At 39.0% G+C, this 17,018-nt stretch overlaps 3 protein-coding genes across 8 annotated transcripts in view; 1 reads left to right on the forward strand and 2 right to left on the reverse strand.

Moving 5' to 3' along the window:
- The window catches only part of LOC111446007 (probable beta-1,3-galactosyltransferase 14), a 5,201-nt gene extending 4,620 nt beyond the window's left edge, over positions 1 to 581 (reverse strand). The window contains exon 1 of the mRNA XM_023084614.1: positions 49 to 581. Coding sequence (XP_022940382.1) covers positions 49 to 425 — 377 coding nt within the window. The 5' untranslated portion in view covers positions 426 to 581. The remainder of the gene's footprint in view (positions 1 to 48) is intronic.
- LOC111446000 (increased DNA methylation 1-like) overlaps positions 1 to 10,573 on the reverse strand; it is a 24,805-nt gene extending 14,232 nt beyond the window's left edge. Inside the window, exons 1-9 of one of the 3 annotated variants that reach the window (XM_023084596.1) lie at positions 10,116 to 10,573; positions 5,981 to 8,822; positions 5,616 to 5,739; positions 4,820 to 4,902; positions 3,716 to 3,957; positions 3,184 to 3,270; positions 2,302 to 2,401; positions 1,727 to 1,931; positions 1,228 to 1,633 (exon numbers count right to left, since the gene is read on the reverse strand). In XM_023084596.1, the coding sequence (XP_022940364.1) occupies positions 1,254 to 1,633; positions 1,727 to 1,931; positions 2,302 to 2,401; positions 3,184 to 3,270; positions 3,716 to 3,957; positions 4,820 to 4,902; positions 5,616 to 5,739; positions 5,981 to 8,749 (3,990 nt within the window). In that variant the 5' untranslated portion in view covers positions 8,750 to 8,822; positions 10,116 to 10,573 and the 3' untranslated portion in view covers positions 1,228 to 1,253. The other 2 variants (XM_023084595.1, XM_023084598.1) reach the window with 2 other exon arrangements.
- A 700-nt stretch (positions 10,574 to 11,273) lies between these two features.
- The window catches only part of LOC111446005 (UBP1-associated protein 2C-like), a 7,114-nt gene continuing 1,369 nt past the window's right edge, over positions 11,274 to 17,018 (forward strand). For 2 of the 4 annotated variants that reach the window (XM_023084612.1, XM_023084613.1), the window contains exon 1: positions 11,274 to 12,675. In XM_023084612.1, the coding sequence (XP_022940380.1) occupies positions 11,355 to 12,674 (1,320 nt within the window). In that variant the 5' untranslated portion in view covers positions 11,274 to 11,354 and the 3' untranslated portion in view covers position 12,675. Of the gene's footprint in view, positions 12,676 to 16,703; positions 16,974 to 17,018 lie in introns of those variants that run through there. The other 2 variants (XM_023084611.1, XM_023084610.1) reach the window with 2 other exon arrangements.

Below are 17,018 nucleotides of genomic sequence, written 5' to 3' on the forward strand. Positions count from 1 at the left end.
AAAAAAAAAAAAAAAAAAAAAAAAATCGAATCAAGACGGAAACAATACCGTTGAAGCCCTTCCCGATCAGGTGGCAACCACGTCTTCCTCAGAGATTGCCGCCGACCAACAGATGCAAACCCAGTCTGGATGCCCACAAACCCCATCACTTTATGACGCTTCGCATCGCCACCAATCCCTCCAGTACCAGCACCAAAAACGCCACCAGAATCAGCCGCTTTATCCCAAACGACTTTGACAGTCCTCGGGTCACGATTAGAACAATTATATCTAAGGCGAGGACTGAAAAACGAGGTCAATCCGAAAATGAAGCCAGAAATTCCGATGAGGAAACAAGTAACTAGAAGGAGCACTGAGGATCTGCGAGAGTAGAATGGAGAAGTGGGCGAGTGGCGCGCGTGGAAAAGCTTAGGCGAGGAAGGCATGGCGTAGGGCTAGAGCAACCCAACTGAGCTTCAGATTATATGGAATCGAAATGTAAACGAAGATCGATAATGGATCATTCCGATCGGAAGAAATGGCGCTTTCAGAGACGGAGAGTTTCTGGTTTTTGGTTGCCGGTTGGTGGGGGCCACCGACCTCAGATTTTCTTTCCTTTGCCTTTATCCTTGAGTAAAAATTAAGATAATTTATTTATTTAATAATTTTTTAGTTCATAAATTAAAGTGATAAATTCAATTAAGGTTAATTTAATTAACTTCCTGATTGCATTCAATTATTTACCTTGGAATCTCTAAGCCAAATTAATTACATTAAATTTTGATGGATTTTTTAAAAGAATTTATTTGTCTTTTAACCTATAAAATTATTTTATGTAAATAACTACAATTAAAAAAAAAAATCAAAAAATAAGGTCGCTTTTTGTTTGACTAAAAGTAATGAATAAATTTGCTCGTCTTAATTAACCTCCTGTTTATGACCGACCAATCCTAGTTATTACAATTATGTTGCCACTAATATTCCTAAAATACCCCTAAAAAAAATTAGGCAACTCGTACCGAATTCGACTCCTCTCCAATTTACCTTGTTTCACCCGCTTAATTTTTTTACCACAGTAAATAATAACAGCTTAACTAGTTAAAACATATATTTTTTACTAAAAAAATCAAAAGATTCGAGTTTTCTTTATTTGGGATGGGATCAGATTTCAAGTATTCCCTAACGTTGGAAATTCATGTTCACAGGACAGCTTTGAAAAATGGTCCTGCAAACTCATTTCCTGGACTCCTCTCTCTCTAAAGTTTGATTATTGCCTAAGTTAGTACAAAAGGTTCGACTAATCTCGTCATAGTGGCTACGTGAACTTCGTTATCCCAGCTCTTTCCTTCTGGAAGCTCAACGTCCTGTTCTAACGACTCTTTCGACTCATGGGTCGTGGCTCGAACTTCGTCAGTGCAACAGTTTCCATCAGATTGTAGTGTTGACTGAATGGAAGTATCCATTCTATTAGATTCAACCAAATGCAATGTGGATGAATCAATTGGAGCTGGATTTCCCTTGTGATCGTTCTTCGTCTTTTCATCGTGTTCATGCAAGTCTTGATCTTTTAAACGTATCGTTTCCATTCTAGGACGTGCTTCATCAGGACAGGAGTAAACACATTGTTGTTTTGAATCAGCATCCGAACGAGTTCCTGCTATACGATCCGTTCATATGAAACGATGTTACGTCATTTCGTTCTCTATTTCTTAAGATGAGTTTAGTATAGGGAAGAAGTAACACTTGCCTTGTGTGTTCTCTGAATTTTGAGCACTTACATACAAGGCTTTTTTGAGTAGCACTGTCCCAGGAAACACCATCAGATTGAACCGGTGAAGACTTTGTTTCTCAACATCTTCCACGGGTATGAACCCAAACCCTTCGGTCCATGTCTCCACTAGACTAGGAATTGCAGCTATCACAAGCTTTTTCACCTTAAAGGACAATAGCATCTGGAACGCCCAAAAAAAATAACGATGAACGACACTTCGATAAAAAAATCTACATGGGTTAGCATCTACTAAAACGTGCATCTACATTGGTTAGCATGTACTAAGACCAACCTAAAGGGCGAGAGATGTAGGAACCACCAGTCAGATCGACCCAATAATGATAGGTCATAGATGGAACGGTTAGCACCAGATCTCAAAAATACCCACGAACTTTGGAAAGTAACGTTAATACCTTTACACTTTTAAGCATATTTTAGAAGTTTTTAACAAAGTTTAAGAGTATGTTCAGAAATTTTTAAAAAAGTATTAACGGTTTTCATCCAAAACTAACCAGTTTAAGCATATCTATTGGCAAGACATGGGAAAGTACCTGTTCTATAGCGTTCAGTAGACGCCGACACATTCCCTGGCGACGATATTTACTACAAGTTGCAATGATGGGCATCTCAGCAACTTCTGATCCATGTACCCTGCAACAAGAAAGTTGGAATAAACATAGAACATAGCTACATGTATATTTGTAATGGGTCACAATCAGTAAACGCTCTAGAATATATTATTTCTGTGATGTCCCGCGTTGGTTGGGGAGGAGAACAAACCACTATTTATAAGGGTGTGGAAACCTTCCCCTAGCAGACGCGTTTTAAAACCTTGAGGAGAAGCCCAAAAGGGCTAAGCCTAAAGAGGACAATATCTGCTAGTAGTGGATATGAGTCGTTACAATTTCCAAAAGCAAAATATTCTTCAAGTTCATCAGATGTATAAAACTAACTGATGGTGACAAAGCAATCAAATGTCTTGGCCATCTATCTCTGATATGACTATGGATCGGGAAAAACCATGGAGTCGAACAATCTCTTGAACTTTGACGCCTTTGAATTTAACTTTCCTGTTAGCTCCTAATAAGTTGTAACGACCCATGTTCAAGATTAGGATTAGGATTCGAAATCTAGATTTGACACCTGATGGTCCCGACATTCCCCGAAATCCTCTACAACAGGGTCATATTACTACTTCTTGCTTCAAGAAGCGAAGACTATCCACACAGACCAACATGTGTAAAATCCATGAAAGTCTAGAGAAGAATTCATTTAAGAATTCAATGTGAAAACTTACTACTTCTCGCTAAAATCCATGGTCACATTACTATTTCTCGCTTCTACTTCTCGCATTGAACTCAATGTGAAAACTTCGAAATGCCAAGACAAATAAAATTTAAGGATAAACGCTACGAGAGAAGAATTTTGGATACCTGATAGATGCTACACAGAGCAGCACATCATCTTTCTCTAGTATCACAGTGTAAAATCCATGAAAGTCCAGACGAGGAAAACTCGACCTGCGCAACACGTAAGAAAATAGAGAGTTTATAAGTATAAATGCAGCTGAGAACAATTTAGCAGAAGACAGTTGTGAAGGAACAGGTAAGACAATTTGGAAAACTGAGTTAATTCATGGTGAAGAAGAAAACTACTTAGGATTTTTGTAAAGGAGTAGTGCAAAACAATTTGGCCCGTTACGTATTGCCTTCAGCTTCACGGTTTTTAAACGCGTCGGCTAGGGAAAGGGTTCCACACTCTTATAAAGAATGCTTCGTTCCCCTCTCCAACCGATGTGGGATCTCACAATCTACCCCTTGGGGGTCCAACGTCTTTACTGGCACACCGCCTGGTGTCTAGCTTTGATACCATTTGTAACAGCCCAAGCCCATAGCTAACAGATATTGTCCGCAGTTTCTTAAAAAAAAAAAAAAAAAAAAAAAAACAAATGGAAAAGGTACTAACTCCCAGCTGTACACGAGATGTGGTATCATATCAATTCCTGTTCTTGGATCTACCATGGACAAAAAGCATTCCTCCATTATAGTAAGAGCCACTACTAATCTGGAATTGCATTCTGCCATCATAGCTAAGCGTGGGGTCGATAGAATTTTCTGGTCACTATGAATACATCGAAGAAGCATCCAAGAAAATCCGTCAGCAAACTGATTGATCGACCCAAGTTGAGACTGAAGACCTGTGTAAATCTGCACACATCAGTGAACAACATTATGTAAATATCAGAACCAGCAAGATCGACAATGCATAGTTTCTACTTTAAAAAATACTCGGTATGCCTGCGTTACTTGGTCAGCAACATAAATCATAAAATGTACAAGGTAACTAATGTAAAACATGTTTTTTTTTTTTTTCTTTTTTTGGAGAAACTCGGTGTAATAGCCCAAGCCCACAGCTAGTAGATATTGTCCTCTTTGGACTTTTCCTTTCGGACTTTCCCTCAAGGTTTTAAAACGTGTCTGCTAGGGAGAGGTTTCCACACCCTTATAAGAAATGCTTCATTCCCTCTCCAATTGATGTGGGATCTCACAATTCACCCTCCTTGGGGGCCCAATGTCCTCGTTGGCACACCACTCAGTCTCTCAAGCTGACCGCTAGTAGATATTGTCCTCTTTGGGCTTTCCCTTTTGGACTTCCCCTCAAGGTTTTAAAACGTGTCTGCTAGGGAGAGGTTTCCACACCCTTATAAGCAATGCTTCGTTCCCCTCTCCAACTGATGTGGGATCTCACAATTTACCTTCCTTGGGATCCCACACTGCTCTGTGTCGGGTTCTGATGCCATTTGTAAAAGCCGAAGCCTACTACTAGCAGATATTGTCTTCTTTGAGCTTTCCCTCGAGGTTTTAAAACGCGTCTACTAGGGAGAGGTTTCCACACCCTTATAAGGAATGCTTCGTTCCTCTCTCCATCTCTCCAACCAATGTGGGATCAGGTATTTGAGAATATTTGTTATTTGGGATATCTTCGCCTTTTTTTGAATTCCATCTTCTACCAAATCTAATAAATTTACCACAATAGAAAGAATAGGACAGAAGAATCATACAAAAATACCTTATGGCAACTCTCACTGCAAAACCAAATAAGAGACTCTGCTCCATAATCAATGTCTTTTTCTTTCAGGCATCGCCCATGATCTGTTTAACCAACAATCTATTAGAAGGATGAGATACCCATTTTTAGGAGTTCCCTCACGAGAACTTGAGCAAAAATAGAAAGAATAAACTCTCCTCAAAACGCCAACAATTAGTGCAATAGTCACATATTAGAAACTTAGTTTATCATGGATGAGTTAATAGAGGTACTACTACAAGGAGACCCTTCTATGGTTCTTCTGCCAAGTTATGGTTTTATGTGCTTAAAAGCAATGAGAAGTTCTCAAAGGATCTGTTCTTCTTTGTTCTTTTGCTATGGAACTATTGAGGAAGCTTTTTAAACTTGTGGTTGGCCTCCAGTAATCCAAACCATGTCAAACGTCATTCTTCGGCTCACGAGAATCAGGACAGTTTTCTGATAGGAGGAAAATCCCTTACACAGGTCATGGGATGATATTCTTATCTAGTGGTTTCGAGTTCCAAAAACAGTCATTTATGTAGGATCTATCTACGATTTGTTCCGATTGGGAACGGTTCTGCAATTCCTCTAGTTTTCGTTTGCCTCCTTTAAGCATAATCTCAGCTCTCAAACGTTCAACCGTCCACAGAAATCCAGTAATGTATAATCCTCACAGAAATCAACATGCAAAGATATCTAAAGAAATTAATTTCCACGTCAAATACGATAAGCCGATTAAGCTCACTTTTTATAACAAAATAAATATAAATAATTATAGGGAAGGCATAGGAATTACACTTTTGCTCGCACTGAGAACATTTTAGTGCATCAGAAGAACTCGACGACTCTTTATAATTCACCAGATCACCACATATTCGGCATGTACAGTTTGAGCAATACCAGTTGCCTTCAGGGAGCTCCTAAAGTTCAATAGTTAAGAGGCATTATTTATTTAATCATATCATTTCCCAACACATACATATAAGGTTTAACTCCAAAAGGAAACACTTGAATAATAGTAGTATTGGACATGAGAGAACCAAAAAAAGTTTTAAAAAAACATACTGAATAATAGTAGTAAACAAGTACAGCTAAACACGAGTGGGCGGTAAGGAGACAAGAAAATTCATCATCAAATTACCAAAAAGTGAAGAGACAAACCAGAATTGACAAACAAGAATGATGGAATGTAGAGGGGCAATTATCACAGCATATTAGCTCTCCCCCATCACCACAAATCCCACATGAATCATCATTTCGATCTTCATCGACTTGAACTGTTCTGGTCCTACTTCTCCTTGTCTTATACTCAGTTGACCACGCTTGAAGCTGGCATAACATGAAAGGCTTCCCAGAGTCCAAGTAAAGATTCAAACAAGGACGATTAAATTTGGAACCCGAGTGCCTTTTAAATTCAGTTATTGAGAGTAGCTCACTGCAGCAACTGCAGATGATGCCATCTCCAGTAATTCTACCATATTTAACTACACTATTATCCCGAGAGTTTCGATATTGGATCATGCCATTTGAGGATATAACCCCAGCATCTAGCAACCATGACAAGATTGTTCTAGCCCCAATGGTATACCACTTCCCATCTTTATAATTCTTTTCCCCATTACCCAAGCTTCTTAGGAGTAGCTTACAACTACTCTTTTGCCTTTTGCGGTTCGTTTTTGCTCTCGGCTTTAAGAACTTTCTTACAGGGGAAAATCCAGCAGCACTCGAACGGACATCTTTGTTTCTAATTATGGCTGAAACTAATAGGTCATCATCTTCAATTTGACATTCGTTCAATTTCTTCTTTCTCGTTTTTGAACCTCTAAGACTGTCATAAATCTTTTTGAACTTTGAACCTTTCCTCTCAGAATGGCATGAAATAGGACTGAGATACAAGGACTTCACATCACCGTCCATGTTTTTCGTATCAGCTATATGGGACTTCTGGTATTCTATCATATCCAATTGAGAACAACTCACGTCAATATCGGTCTGAGGTGGCAAGGTAGGATTAATTTCAGATATCTTTTTACACTTTCTACGCCCTTTCTTCTGCAAATTAGAATGTACAGCAGAAACTTTACTCTCTGTTTTGAACTTTGAAGTTGAAACGTGCTGCCCACCTTCTTCTTTATGTGTAAACTTCTGTACGACCCGTGAAGCACAAGAATGAGATAAATCATCGCTTATATAGTTTGGACAGTAATTCAGAGATACTTCCAGATTATTTTGCATCTTATCATTGAATGGGACTTCCACTTTTTTTCCTTCTCCCAGGGAATGCATCAGTGCATTTTTCACCATTTCATTAGGCTTTTCAACTTGATTTTCAGAGCTCTGTTCATCCGAGCTATACAAAGCGCTGTCCTCATAAGGAGATGTAGGGCCAGAAACTGGGATAACATAATCTGAATTTCCAGACAGAACAGGACCACGAGGCGGACATCTTGGTTTGAGTGCACTACAATGACTGACCAAGCAATTCATACCATCCCCTACGTCGGAGACATAATTAGACACCCTTGTCGGAAATTTCATTGTTCCATCTTTTGTATGTCCATAGTAATTAGATAAACTTGTATCACAGGTTTGCTCATCAGAAGCACAATTGCCACCATCGAGATCTTTCAATGCAGCCTCCGTTAATGCACTCTTGGCAGACGGTGAATGATCGTGGAGTGGAGGTGCATTTTTGTCAGCAGATAGGTTACAAATACTATCCTCATTTGTTAATGTCACAAAAGTATCAGTCTTATTGTTCCCAATAACCCTAATATTACGGGTAACTCTAACTAATTCTCCCTTCCTAAGTGTACCAATCTTTCTGTCAATCGAAACAACCTGAACATAGGGATCTAGAATAACCCAACAATGAGCAAGTGACGTTGAAGCTCCTAGTTGATTCATTTCCTTCCCAACCTGTAACAGTGTGTCACAAAGATCAAATAAGAATTGATGAATGCCGGTCCATTCCTTGATGTCAGATTCTTTTACAAAACGACATCTATCAGCAAATAGGAGTTCACCACAAACCCTCCAAGCTTTGGGAAACTCACGAAAGAGCCTTCGCTGGGGTGATCTATAAACGGTTTCTAAATAGCGCCTGCAAGGTCTTTTGCGCCTTTCAATAGACCATCCAGCTGCAATAAGTAAGTGAACAACATGATAGTGGAGAAGAGGACGGGGATCCCTTATCAAATCTGTCTTCAAGGAAGTGTCCAGTTCTGGACATTGAAATTTCGCTTCTCCTACCTCCAAATGTAATGCAGATCCAAACTTCTCGTTGAATGTATCGGAAGGACTTGCTACCAAGAGTCTGGTCATTGAGCTCTCTTCAGAAACAGGCGAAGCACTAACTTTATTCACCATATTGGGTTCATGACCTTCTAAAATCAACGACGTGCATTTGGGTTCATCAGGTTCGCCCAGATCGCTGTCCCTTTCTATAAAATCCTTTAACAGGTAGCAACTTGATACAATACCCTGTCTAGACGATTCTACAACGTGGAATGTAGAAGCAGATTCTCTTATAATTACTGATGAGTTCATAACCTTACCTAGATCGGGTATAGAATCAGAAGGTTCATCAGTTGAAAGTTTTATTCGCTTAGCACTTGCATTCTCATAATTGTCTTCCACTGAAGGGCATTTGCATGGAAAACTATACGGTGCAGAATCGGTCCTAATATTCTCAGTAGCATTGTAGCATTCATCAACCTTTATATTTCTTGAATAAGAATGACTGGACACTGTCGAGAGTTCACTACTTGAACATAAAGATGCATCATTTATCTTCCACGGCTCATGTTTATTACTAAATGCTTTGCAAGGACATCTATTGGAGTGGCTAGAACTATTCCCAAAGAAAACCTCCTTAAAAATAGTGTCTTCATTCGCAGAACCCTCAAAGCCATCATCCTGGAAATCCATACGAATGGACCAAAAACCGTCTTTCGACCCTCACTTATCTACCCTACACATACATTACTTCAGAAGGCAGGACCTGTAGCATGAGAAATCAAACATTACTTTCGAGCATTTAAACAATAAGAACGTTTAACTTAAATCAGATCCAATTTAAAGGACACAAGTCAAATAACAACAGACATTGAATGAACGATAATTGGGTTGCTTTGTTGTTTCTTTTGTTTTTGCATACTTCTTGGTTATATCGTTCTTCTTTCACTCCCTTGCAGAGTTTATTTCCTTGAGCATTAGTCTTTTTTCATTTATTCAATGAAAAATTTGGTTTCTTGTTCAAAAAAACACTATACAAGGGGGGGCGTTTTGAGCGTCCGCTGGTAGAATGTAATTAAATGTGAATGCAATATACGACGAACGCATCTGGGAAGGTACTCGAAAAACTGCAAGAGAAAATGTTTTTATATGCAGATAAAATAGGCATAAAGGATTTCAATGTGCTAAAATATACTCATCTAACGCTTGTGCTGCTGAAGCCTTAAAGAGAAATTTGACATTCCAAACTACTTCAAACTCTGTATGCCATTTTCACTTCGATGAAATAACACAAAGCAAGCGACAAAATCCCGTTGTTACCAGCACTTCCATATTCTATAACAGTTCCATAGATCATCCGTCAATTGCATCATTGATCCAGACAATCCATAATGTTTATCGATGCAAAACGAAAACATTAAAGAATGACTACCGAGATAGAGACATTTCTGCTTTCTTCGTCCATAAATCTTACAAGCGCGTTAAGAAGTGGTGTTTCTACGCTCTCATCTTACTTGTCCAAAGAAAGACTAACTTCTTCCACCACCCCCATTTTTCCTTCACTCGAACCAAAAGCAAAGTCGCAAGACAAGGAAGCGTTGTCGACCCCTTCATAGCCAGCATTCTTAGACACTCCGCATTTCAAATAGAATAGAATAGAATAGAAAACGAGACAGATATGTATCAGCCTCCCATTTCCTAAGTGTCCTAGTGTCAATTTCTCTATTCTGAATCCAAAACTCATAAATCACTGAACAACATTACTATTTTTCCATAAATCTTACAAACGAGAAGAACGCAATAAAAATGTAAAGAATCCTTTCATACCCATTTGCAGAAATCTTCGTTTCCGGCTCAAAACGCATCAAAATCCATCATACATCTCACAGAAACCATATAAGCTTAAATGAACAAAAAACACAACAAACCCACTACAAAAAAACACCTCAGCTAGGCATTACATTCGCCATCAACATGCAAACGGAATCAGGAATCAAGAATCAAGAAGCAAGACATGAATTAGGGCTAAGAGATAACAAAATGGAAATGGGTATTGCACCGTTGTGAAGGAGAATTGAAGCAGCGTTTCCTCTGCCCATCATATCGCCATCAGAGGTACCTTCTTCACGGTTAGTCATAAACCCAAGAAAGCGAGATAACTTTGAGAAACTGAACAGTACCCACCAAGTACAACAAATGGCATGACAAACCCATCTCTACGAGGACTCGCCTTTTCTCTCACCAAACCGTTTCTCTCTCTCTCTCTCTCTCGGCACTCGGGCTTCCCCCCATTTTCGAGTTTTTTTTTTTCTTTTTTTTTTTCTCATCACCCAATGCGTAACCCACCCCACTCTGCCCTGTCCATTTTGGGGGGTTATTTTTAGAAACCCCTCCTCATTTCATTCACAGTGCAACTCATTGGATTGAAGTGGAGGGAGGATCCACAAACAAAACCCATCTCTCAATTTTGTAACTTTGTAATGATTTTACTTGATCGAATGGATAGGCTTTTGGAGACTCCCCATTTTGATTTTCCTTCCTTTTTTGGTTCTTTATTATGTTCATCCAATTAGGTATTATTTCAATAGTGTTGTTTAATTTATACTATTGGAGCATTTGTGGTTGTCACTTCTATTTTTCAATTTTTAAATAATAATAATAAATAACTTGTGGACAAATAACCTTTATTAAACGGTTAACTCGGTTGGATTGATTCAAATTGTTTGTGTAAATGTAACCGTAAGTCAGTCAAATGTTTTGAATCACCAAGCCAACCTCAACATAAAATCAACTGATTAAGACACGTGTCATTGATTAAAAGATTAGAAACTTGAATATTTCATTATGTGTTATCTGTGCATCAAATAATTTCATCAAACTTAATTCATAGGCATTGGCATTCAGACAGTGAGTTCACTTACCATTTTCAGCTTAAATTTGGTATTATTAAGGTTGATTTGGTCGAATATTTCCAAATTAAACTTCATCCATAAAAAAAACTCAAGCTTAGAATATATGTGTTAGCCAACATCATTTAATTATTATAAAAATGTCATAAAAAATACTAAATATTATTAATTTCTCAAAATAAATAAAGATTTGGTGGGCCATTAATATGGCTTTGGCCCACTTTTTACATCGGCCCAAAAGGCCCAAAAAAATGACGACCGGACTGTAAAGATCCACATTTTACCAATCGGCGACTCCGTCGTCACTGTTTAGGAATTTGTAGGATTTTCTTTAGGGTTTACGCTCTCTTCCCTGTGTTCCCTCCCTTCACGTCGTTCTTGACTCGACCATGGACGTCGTTAAGAAGCGAAAGATGGACGAAAACGGCGTCCCTCTTACCGACTCCGACGATTCTTTGTTAAAACTTTCACCGGAAGATGCTCGCAAGATCATCGAACGGTTCACTCCGGATCAACTCATCGACATTCTTCAAGACGCGGTTTCCTGTCATTCGGATGTGCTTGACGCAGTACGTTCTGTTGCTGATCAAGATGTTGCTCAGCGTAAGCTCTTTATTCGTGGGCTTGGTTGGGACACTACGACCGATGGTCTCCGGAAGCTTTTTTCTATATATGGCGAATTGGAAGAGGCCGTCGTTATTCTAGATAAGGCCACGGGGAAGTCGAAAGGGTATGGGTTTGTTACGTTTAAGCATGTTGATGGTGCTCTACTGGCTTTGAAAGAGCCGAGTAAAACGATTGATGGGCGTGTCACTGTGACTCAATTGGCAGCTGCAGGAAATACTGGGTCTAACTCCAACGCCCCCGATGTGTCGATGAGGAAAATTTACGTGGCTAATGTGCCGATTGACATGGCTGCTGATAAATTGCTTGCGCATTTTGTTCTGTACGGGGAGATTGAGGAAGGGCCTTTGGGGTTCGATAAGCAGACGGGGAAGTGTAGGGGTTATGCATTGTTTGTCTACAAGAAGGCGGAGGGTGCACAAGCGGCGTTGGTGGATCCGATTAAGACTATTGAAGGGCGACAAGTAAGCTGTAAATATGCCAATGATGGAAAGAAGGGAAAGCCTGGAGGTTCTGGGCCTGATGGCGTTCAGGGCTCTGTTGGTAATCAAGGTAATGTTCATGGAGATGGGATGGGTATGCCTTCGCAGGCTCCGATGCCTGGTTCAATGGGTGGACAGTATGGGGGACCTGGCGGTCTTGGATCATACGGTGGGTTTTCAGGAGGTCTCCATGGTCCACCACAGCTTGGGCATAATACGCTGAACTCGTCGTTGGGACCAGGCTTGTCTTCTATGGGTAGTCAAACACAAAATTCTCTGAATGGTACTGGTGGGTATGGTGGTGGGCTTGGCGGCGGCCCTTACGGTGGTGGATACGGTGGTCCTGGGTCAACTGGCTTTTCTGGTCTGAGTGCTGGTCCAGCCGGCGGCCAGGGAAGTTCCGGTGCTGGAACGGGATCTGGTTTGTACAGGTTGCCCCCGAATTCTGGGGGAGTTCCTTCTAATGGTTATCCAGATAGTTTGCCATATAGTTTATCGTCTTCGTCTGGTTATCTAAATCAGCACCCACACACCACGGGTACATCACCGGCGCCCCGAGTGCCGCCTGGGGGCATGTACCCTAATGTGCCGCCATTTTATTGAGGTAATTTTCAAGCATGCCGTTTATGTTCTTTATTGTTGCATTGTCCGTTCCTTTTCCATCCGTAATGGCTGTTCGTTTACTATTTGAAGGTCCAAACTGTGTATGTTCACTAACTTGTCTGTTGTATCCCTGGGATTTTATTTCACTTGTCCATTGTAGTTTGTTTCTTTGCTTCTTCTTTTTTTTTTTTTTAATCAAGGGTTTGTGATGTTGCCTCATGCTGGTTAGTGTTAATAGTACCCCATTTTATTGTTCTTGTGTATATGATTTGTTAGCACCTTTAAATTTTGTTTTGTTACTTTGGCGTCATTCAAATTTTATACGTCCTTGTCGCATTAGATTTGTTCCTTGACATCTGATGTTCTAAGTTTTTAGATACTAATATAAAAATGCAGTAGGTCATATTTTTCACGAGACACTTATTTTATTATTTATTTTTTCATAAGAGACAATTTCATTGATGATTGAAATTTACAAAAAGGATGTATTATCCATGGGGTTTACAAAAGACCTTCTCAATTTATAATGAGGGAGGTATAACTATAGGAAGTAAAAATATTTGACAGTTTACACCAAGATATAGCTTGGTAAACAACATTGTCAAAAAGTTTTGTGTAGTTATGTGTCTTTTCTGCAAATATTCTCTAATTTCTTTCTTTCTACCAATTCTAAAAGGAAGCCATGGAGAGGTTTTTCCATAGTAGGGTTTATGCATTCTTGAAAGGGTAGTATGTTAAGGCATATCCAAAAGATCCTTTACCTCCCTAGGATATGTGAGATGTCATCTGAATATATTGAGAATCGGTGTCCAGAAATTATGAGCATATGTGCATTGCATAAACAAATGGCTTTGTGATTCGTTTTCTTTCTTGCATGATGGACACCAATTTGGAGAAAGAGTGATGTAAGATGTTCTTTTTTTAAGATTTTCACTTGTGCTAATGGCTTTATGCACTATTTCCAAAGGTAGAACTTCACCTTTTTAGGTTGATGCCCTTCCCATACTATCTTTGTTAGCCTGGGATTTATTGCTTCTACTTTTTCCGCCATGTCCATCATCAAGGAATTTTTAGAAAAGACCCCGTCAGCGTTGGGGAGCCAAATCAACGAGTCTGCTTCGTTTGACAATACCACAAGGGCAAGGTCAAGGCTTAATTCGCCCATTCTGTTGCCTCATTATCCTTTAAATTCCAACCAAGCTTTCGGTCCCAAAATTTGTTGACAACATTCCACATTTCTTTGATCGTGACTTTTTTGCTATGAGAGAGTCTGTACAGAAGTGGATACCTCAGGGCTAATGTGGTGTTTTCAATCCATGGGTCGGTCCAAAATGATGTGCTTCCTCCATCACCCACCTTATGGCAAGTTCGGTTGGTGATGAGGTTTTGATGTTTCTTTATGTACTTCCAAGGTCCTTTTATAGAAGATGGAGGGGGTGATTTTCATTTGATGTAGGAGTATATTTAGCCTTTATAAGATTTCTCCGCAAGGCCTTTTCTCCATGATGATATCTCCATATCCATTTGTTGGGAGAACTTTGTTCTTCTTCCTTATCGAGAGAAGATCGAGGCCTCCCTTTTGTGTTTGGAGGTTTCTAATATTCCATCAAACAAGGTATGGGCCATCTTTCCACAAGTAGTTTCTGAATAATCCGCGGCCACTTTTTGTGGCATTTCGAATAGAGATGTGTAGTAAGTGGGGAGCTTGGATAATGTGGTTTATATTAGGGTGAGTCTTCCGCCTTTTGAAGTTAACATGATGACCACGTTGACAACCTTCTTTTTATTTTTTCAATAATAATCTTCTAGAAGGAAAAGGATTTGTGGTTTCCTTTTAGAGGTAGTCCTAGGTATATATTTGGCCATTCTCCCTTTTTACAACCATGTATGCTAGCAAATTCTTCAATAATATCTATGCTAATATTGATGTCCATGATCTTTGTTTTTTTGGAGATTGATATTTTGTCCAAAGAATCCTTCTGAAGTTTTTATTGTCTCGATCATGTTTTGTATGGAAGAGGCATTTTCCAAGTTAGAAAATTGTGTTGTCTGCGAATTGAAGGTGGTTGATGCTCAAGCCTTCATTACCAATCTGAAAACCTTATATCTACCCTACCCTTCGTATTCTGCTTTTGTCAATAGGCGACTGTGGCAATCCATTATCATGATGAAGAGAAAAGGGGATAGTGGATCTCCTTGTCTCAAACCCCATGTGGCACAAAAAGGCAGGATGGGATGCATACCTTATATCTACCCTTTGTGGATGGGATGCATCCTTTAATCCACCTTCGCCATTTTGAGCCAAAGCCTTTTGCCACAAGAATGTTTTTGAGGAACATCCAATCAACCTTGTCGAAGGTCTTTTCCATGTCAAGTTTAATTACTACACCTTTTTATTTCTTTCTTTCCCATTCATCAATGAGTTCGTTTGCCATGAGGTATGCATCAAGTATTTGTCGCCCCTCTACAAAAGCTGTTTGTTGCCCAGTTATTGTGAAGGGGAGAACCTTTTTAAGACACTCTGATAATACCCTTGCTATGATTTTATATAAACCGGTCATGAGGTTTATGGGACGAAAGTTTGCAACAGTGCCCTACAACAGTGTGGGCATCCAGTTTCTTTGAGATCAGACATATGTATGTTTCATTCATGAGTATTCCAAGATTTTTGAAAAAATTTTAAGGTAAAACCATCGGCTCCAGGAGATACTTATTTTTCTTTTGTAGTGCTCATGCTATTTTGCCAGGGAGTAGAATTGTGCTTTCTTATTGATCTGCAAAGTTGGTCTCAAAAGTGGTAGATATTCTCTTCAAAATTTCATTTCATCCACCTTTTGGTGTGTGGAAGGCTGGCAATATGCAAGTCCTTCTAGAGACAATGGGTAGAGGGAGATCTTACCTCTTTCCTCTGTTTTTTACGCTTATTCCTTGGCTTCTCTATGTTTCCTGGTCATATATTGTTTTGAGAATTTTCCTTTGCCCAGCGGTACTGTGTTTCTGGCCTTTTCATTTCAATGTTTTGAATGAGTTTTTCCTTCCCAGTGTTGATTCTTTTTTATTTGTCTGGAATTTTATGCTTAGTATAATTATTGACTAGTATATGATGAAAGATAATTCTTTTTTATATGCTTGCGTCACTTTTTAAATGTTATTTCCGCATGCTTATTTTAAAATCCTCACACTCTTGGGTGCATTGATCCCACACGTTTTTTTTGTTCTTTTTTCTTCTCTCATTCGTGCCTTTTTGTCTTGTTTTGATGGCTTTCACTGGGTTTAAGCTTTCCTATTTGAATTTTAATAACTCAATATTATTCTTCTGGGCAAGGTTTACTTCTCAGGGCATAAAGCATAACCTTAAAGAAAACATCTTGCTTTTCTTTCGAAGTTGTCTGTTCCTGTTCCCATCTCTTGTAGAATCCTGTTCTATTTATATGATTTTGGAGCCCCTACGTACCATTGATCTATTTCAGGCATTTTTCTGGTTACCTTTATATTGGCTAATACTTTCCCTTGAACATTAGGAACAATATAGCTTTTAGTTATTCTTCTTGCACCCTTCATTTTTGTCATTCCATATGTACCGGCAATTAATAAATATTTAGTTTCAGATGTTTGTTATTGGTATTAAAGTTATGGCAACAATTTTGATGCCTACTTACCTGATGATTGTATGATTTCATTTGTTAGTTTTTTTTTTTTCAGAAAAGAATTTGATAGCTTTTACCCATGTTTTTGTTTTCTTGCTTCTATTTTTTTTTTTTTTTTTTTCCCTTTTGTAGACCATTAAATTTTAGTCCGTGACGAAGTTTTTACTTCAGGTTGCATCTTCTTTCTTTAATTGATAACAAGTTTGCCTATGGCTGGCAGACAATTATTGATCAACCTTTTGAATTTTGATGTTGGATTTGCAACTTTTAATGATTAGGAAGAAACTTGTATCTTTGTACTCATCATTTTCTGTATGTCAGATGCTATGCCATTTTGTTTTGTTATGTTGACGTTGTTTGTATTATTTTGATCCTGAATTAGACTAGAATTCCCTTTGCATTATGAGGTGGGATGATGAAGCAAGTTCAACCTGGGTATTTGATTCAGTTTATCTTGTTGGATGCAGATGCTTTATGTGCTTCACCTGATTGCGTAGAATGCCGACTATCGATCTGATTTGGTGAATGTATTGGCTTTTGCTTTTTCTAGATGTTTTTGAGTGCTTGTAGAAAGAAATCATTCAATGGTGTTTTTGTACTTGTCTACAATTAATATGCTTTTGGTTTCATCCCCTCCAAAATAGTCTAACAAGTGATCGCTTATTTCTGTGCCCCCCCCCCCCCCCCCCCCCCCCCC

The sequence above is a fragment of the Cucurbita moschata genome, unplaced genomic scaffold (genome assembly GCF_002738365.1).
Source record: "Cucurbita moschata cultivar Rifu unplaced genomic scaffold, Cmos_1.0 Cmo_Scf00008, whole genome shotgun sequence".
In the NCBI taxonomy this organism is placed as follows: Eukaryota; Viridiplantae; Streptophyta; class Magnoliopsida; order Cucurbitales; family Cucurbitaceae; genus Cucurbita; species Cucurbita moschata.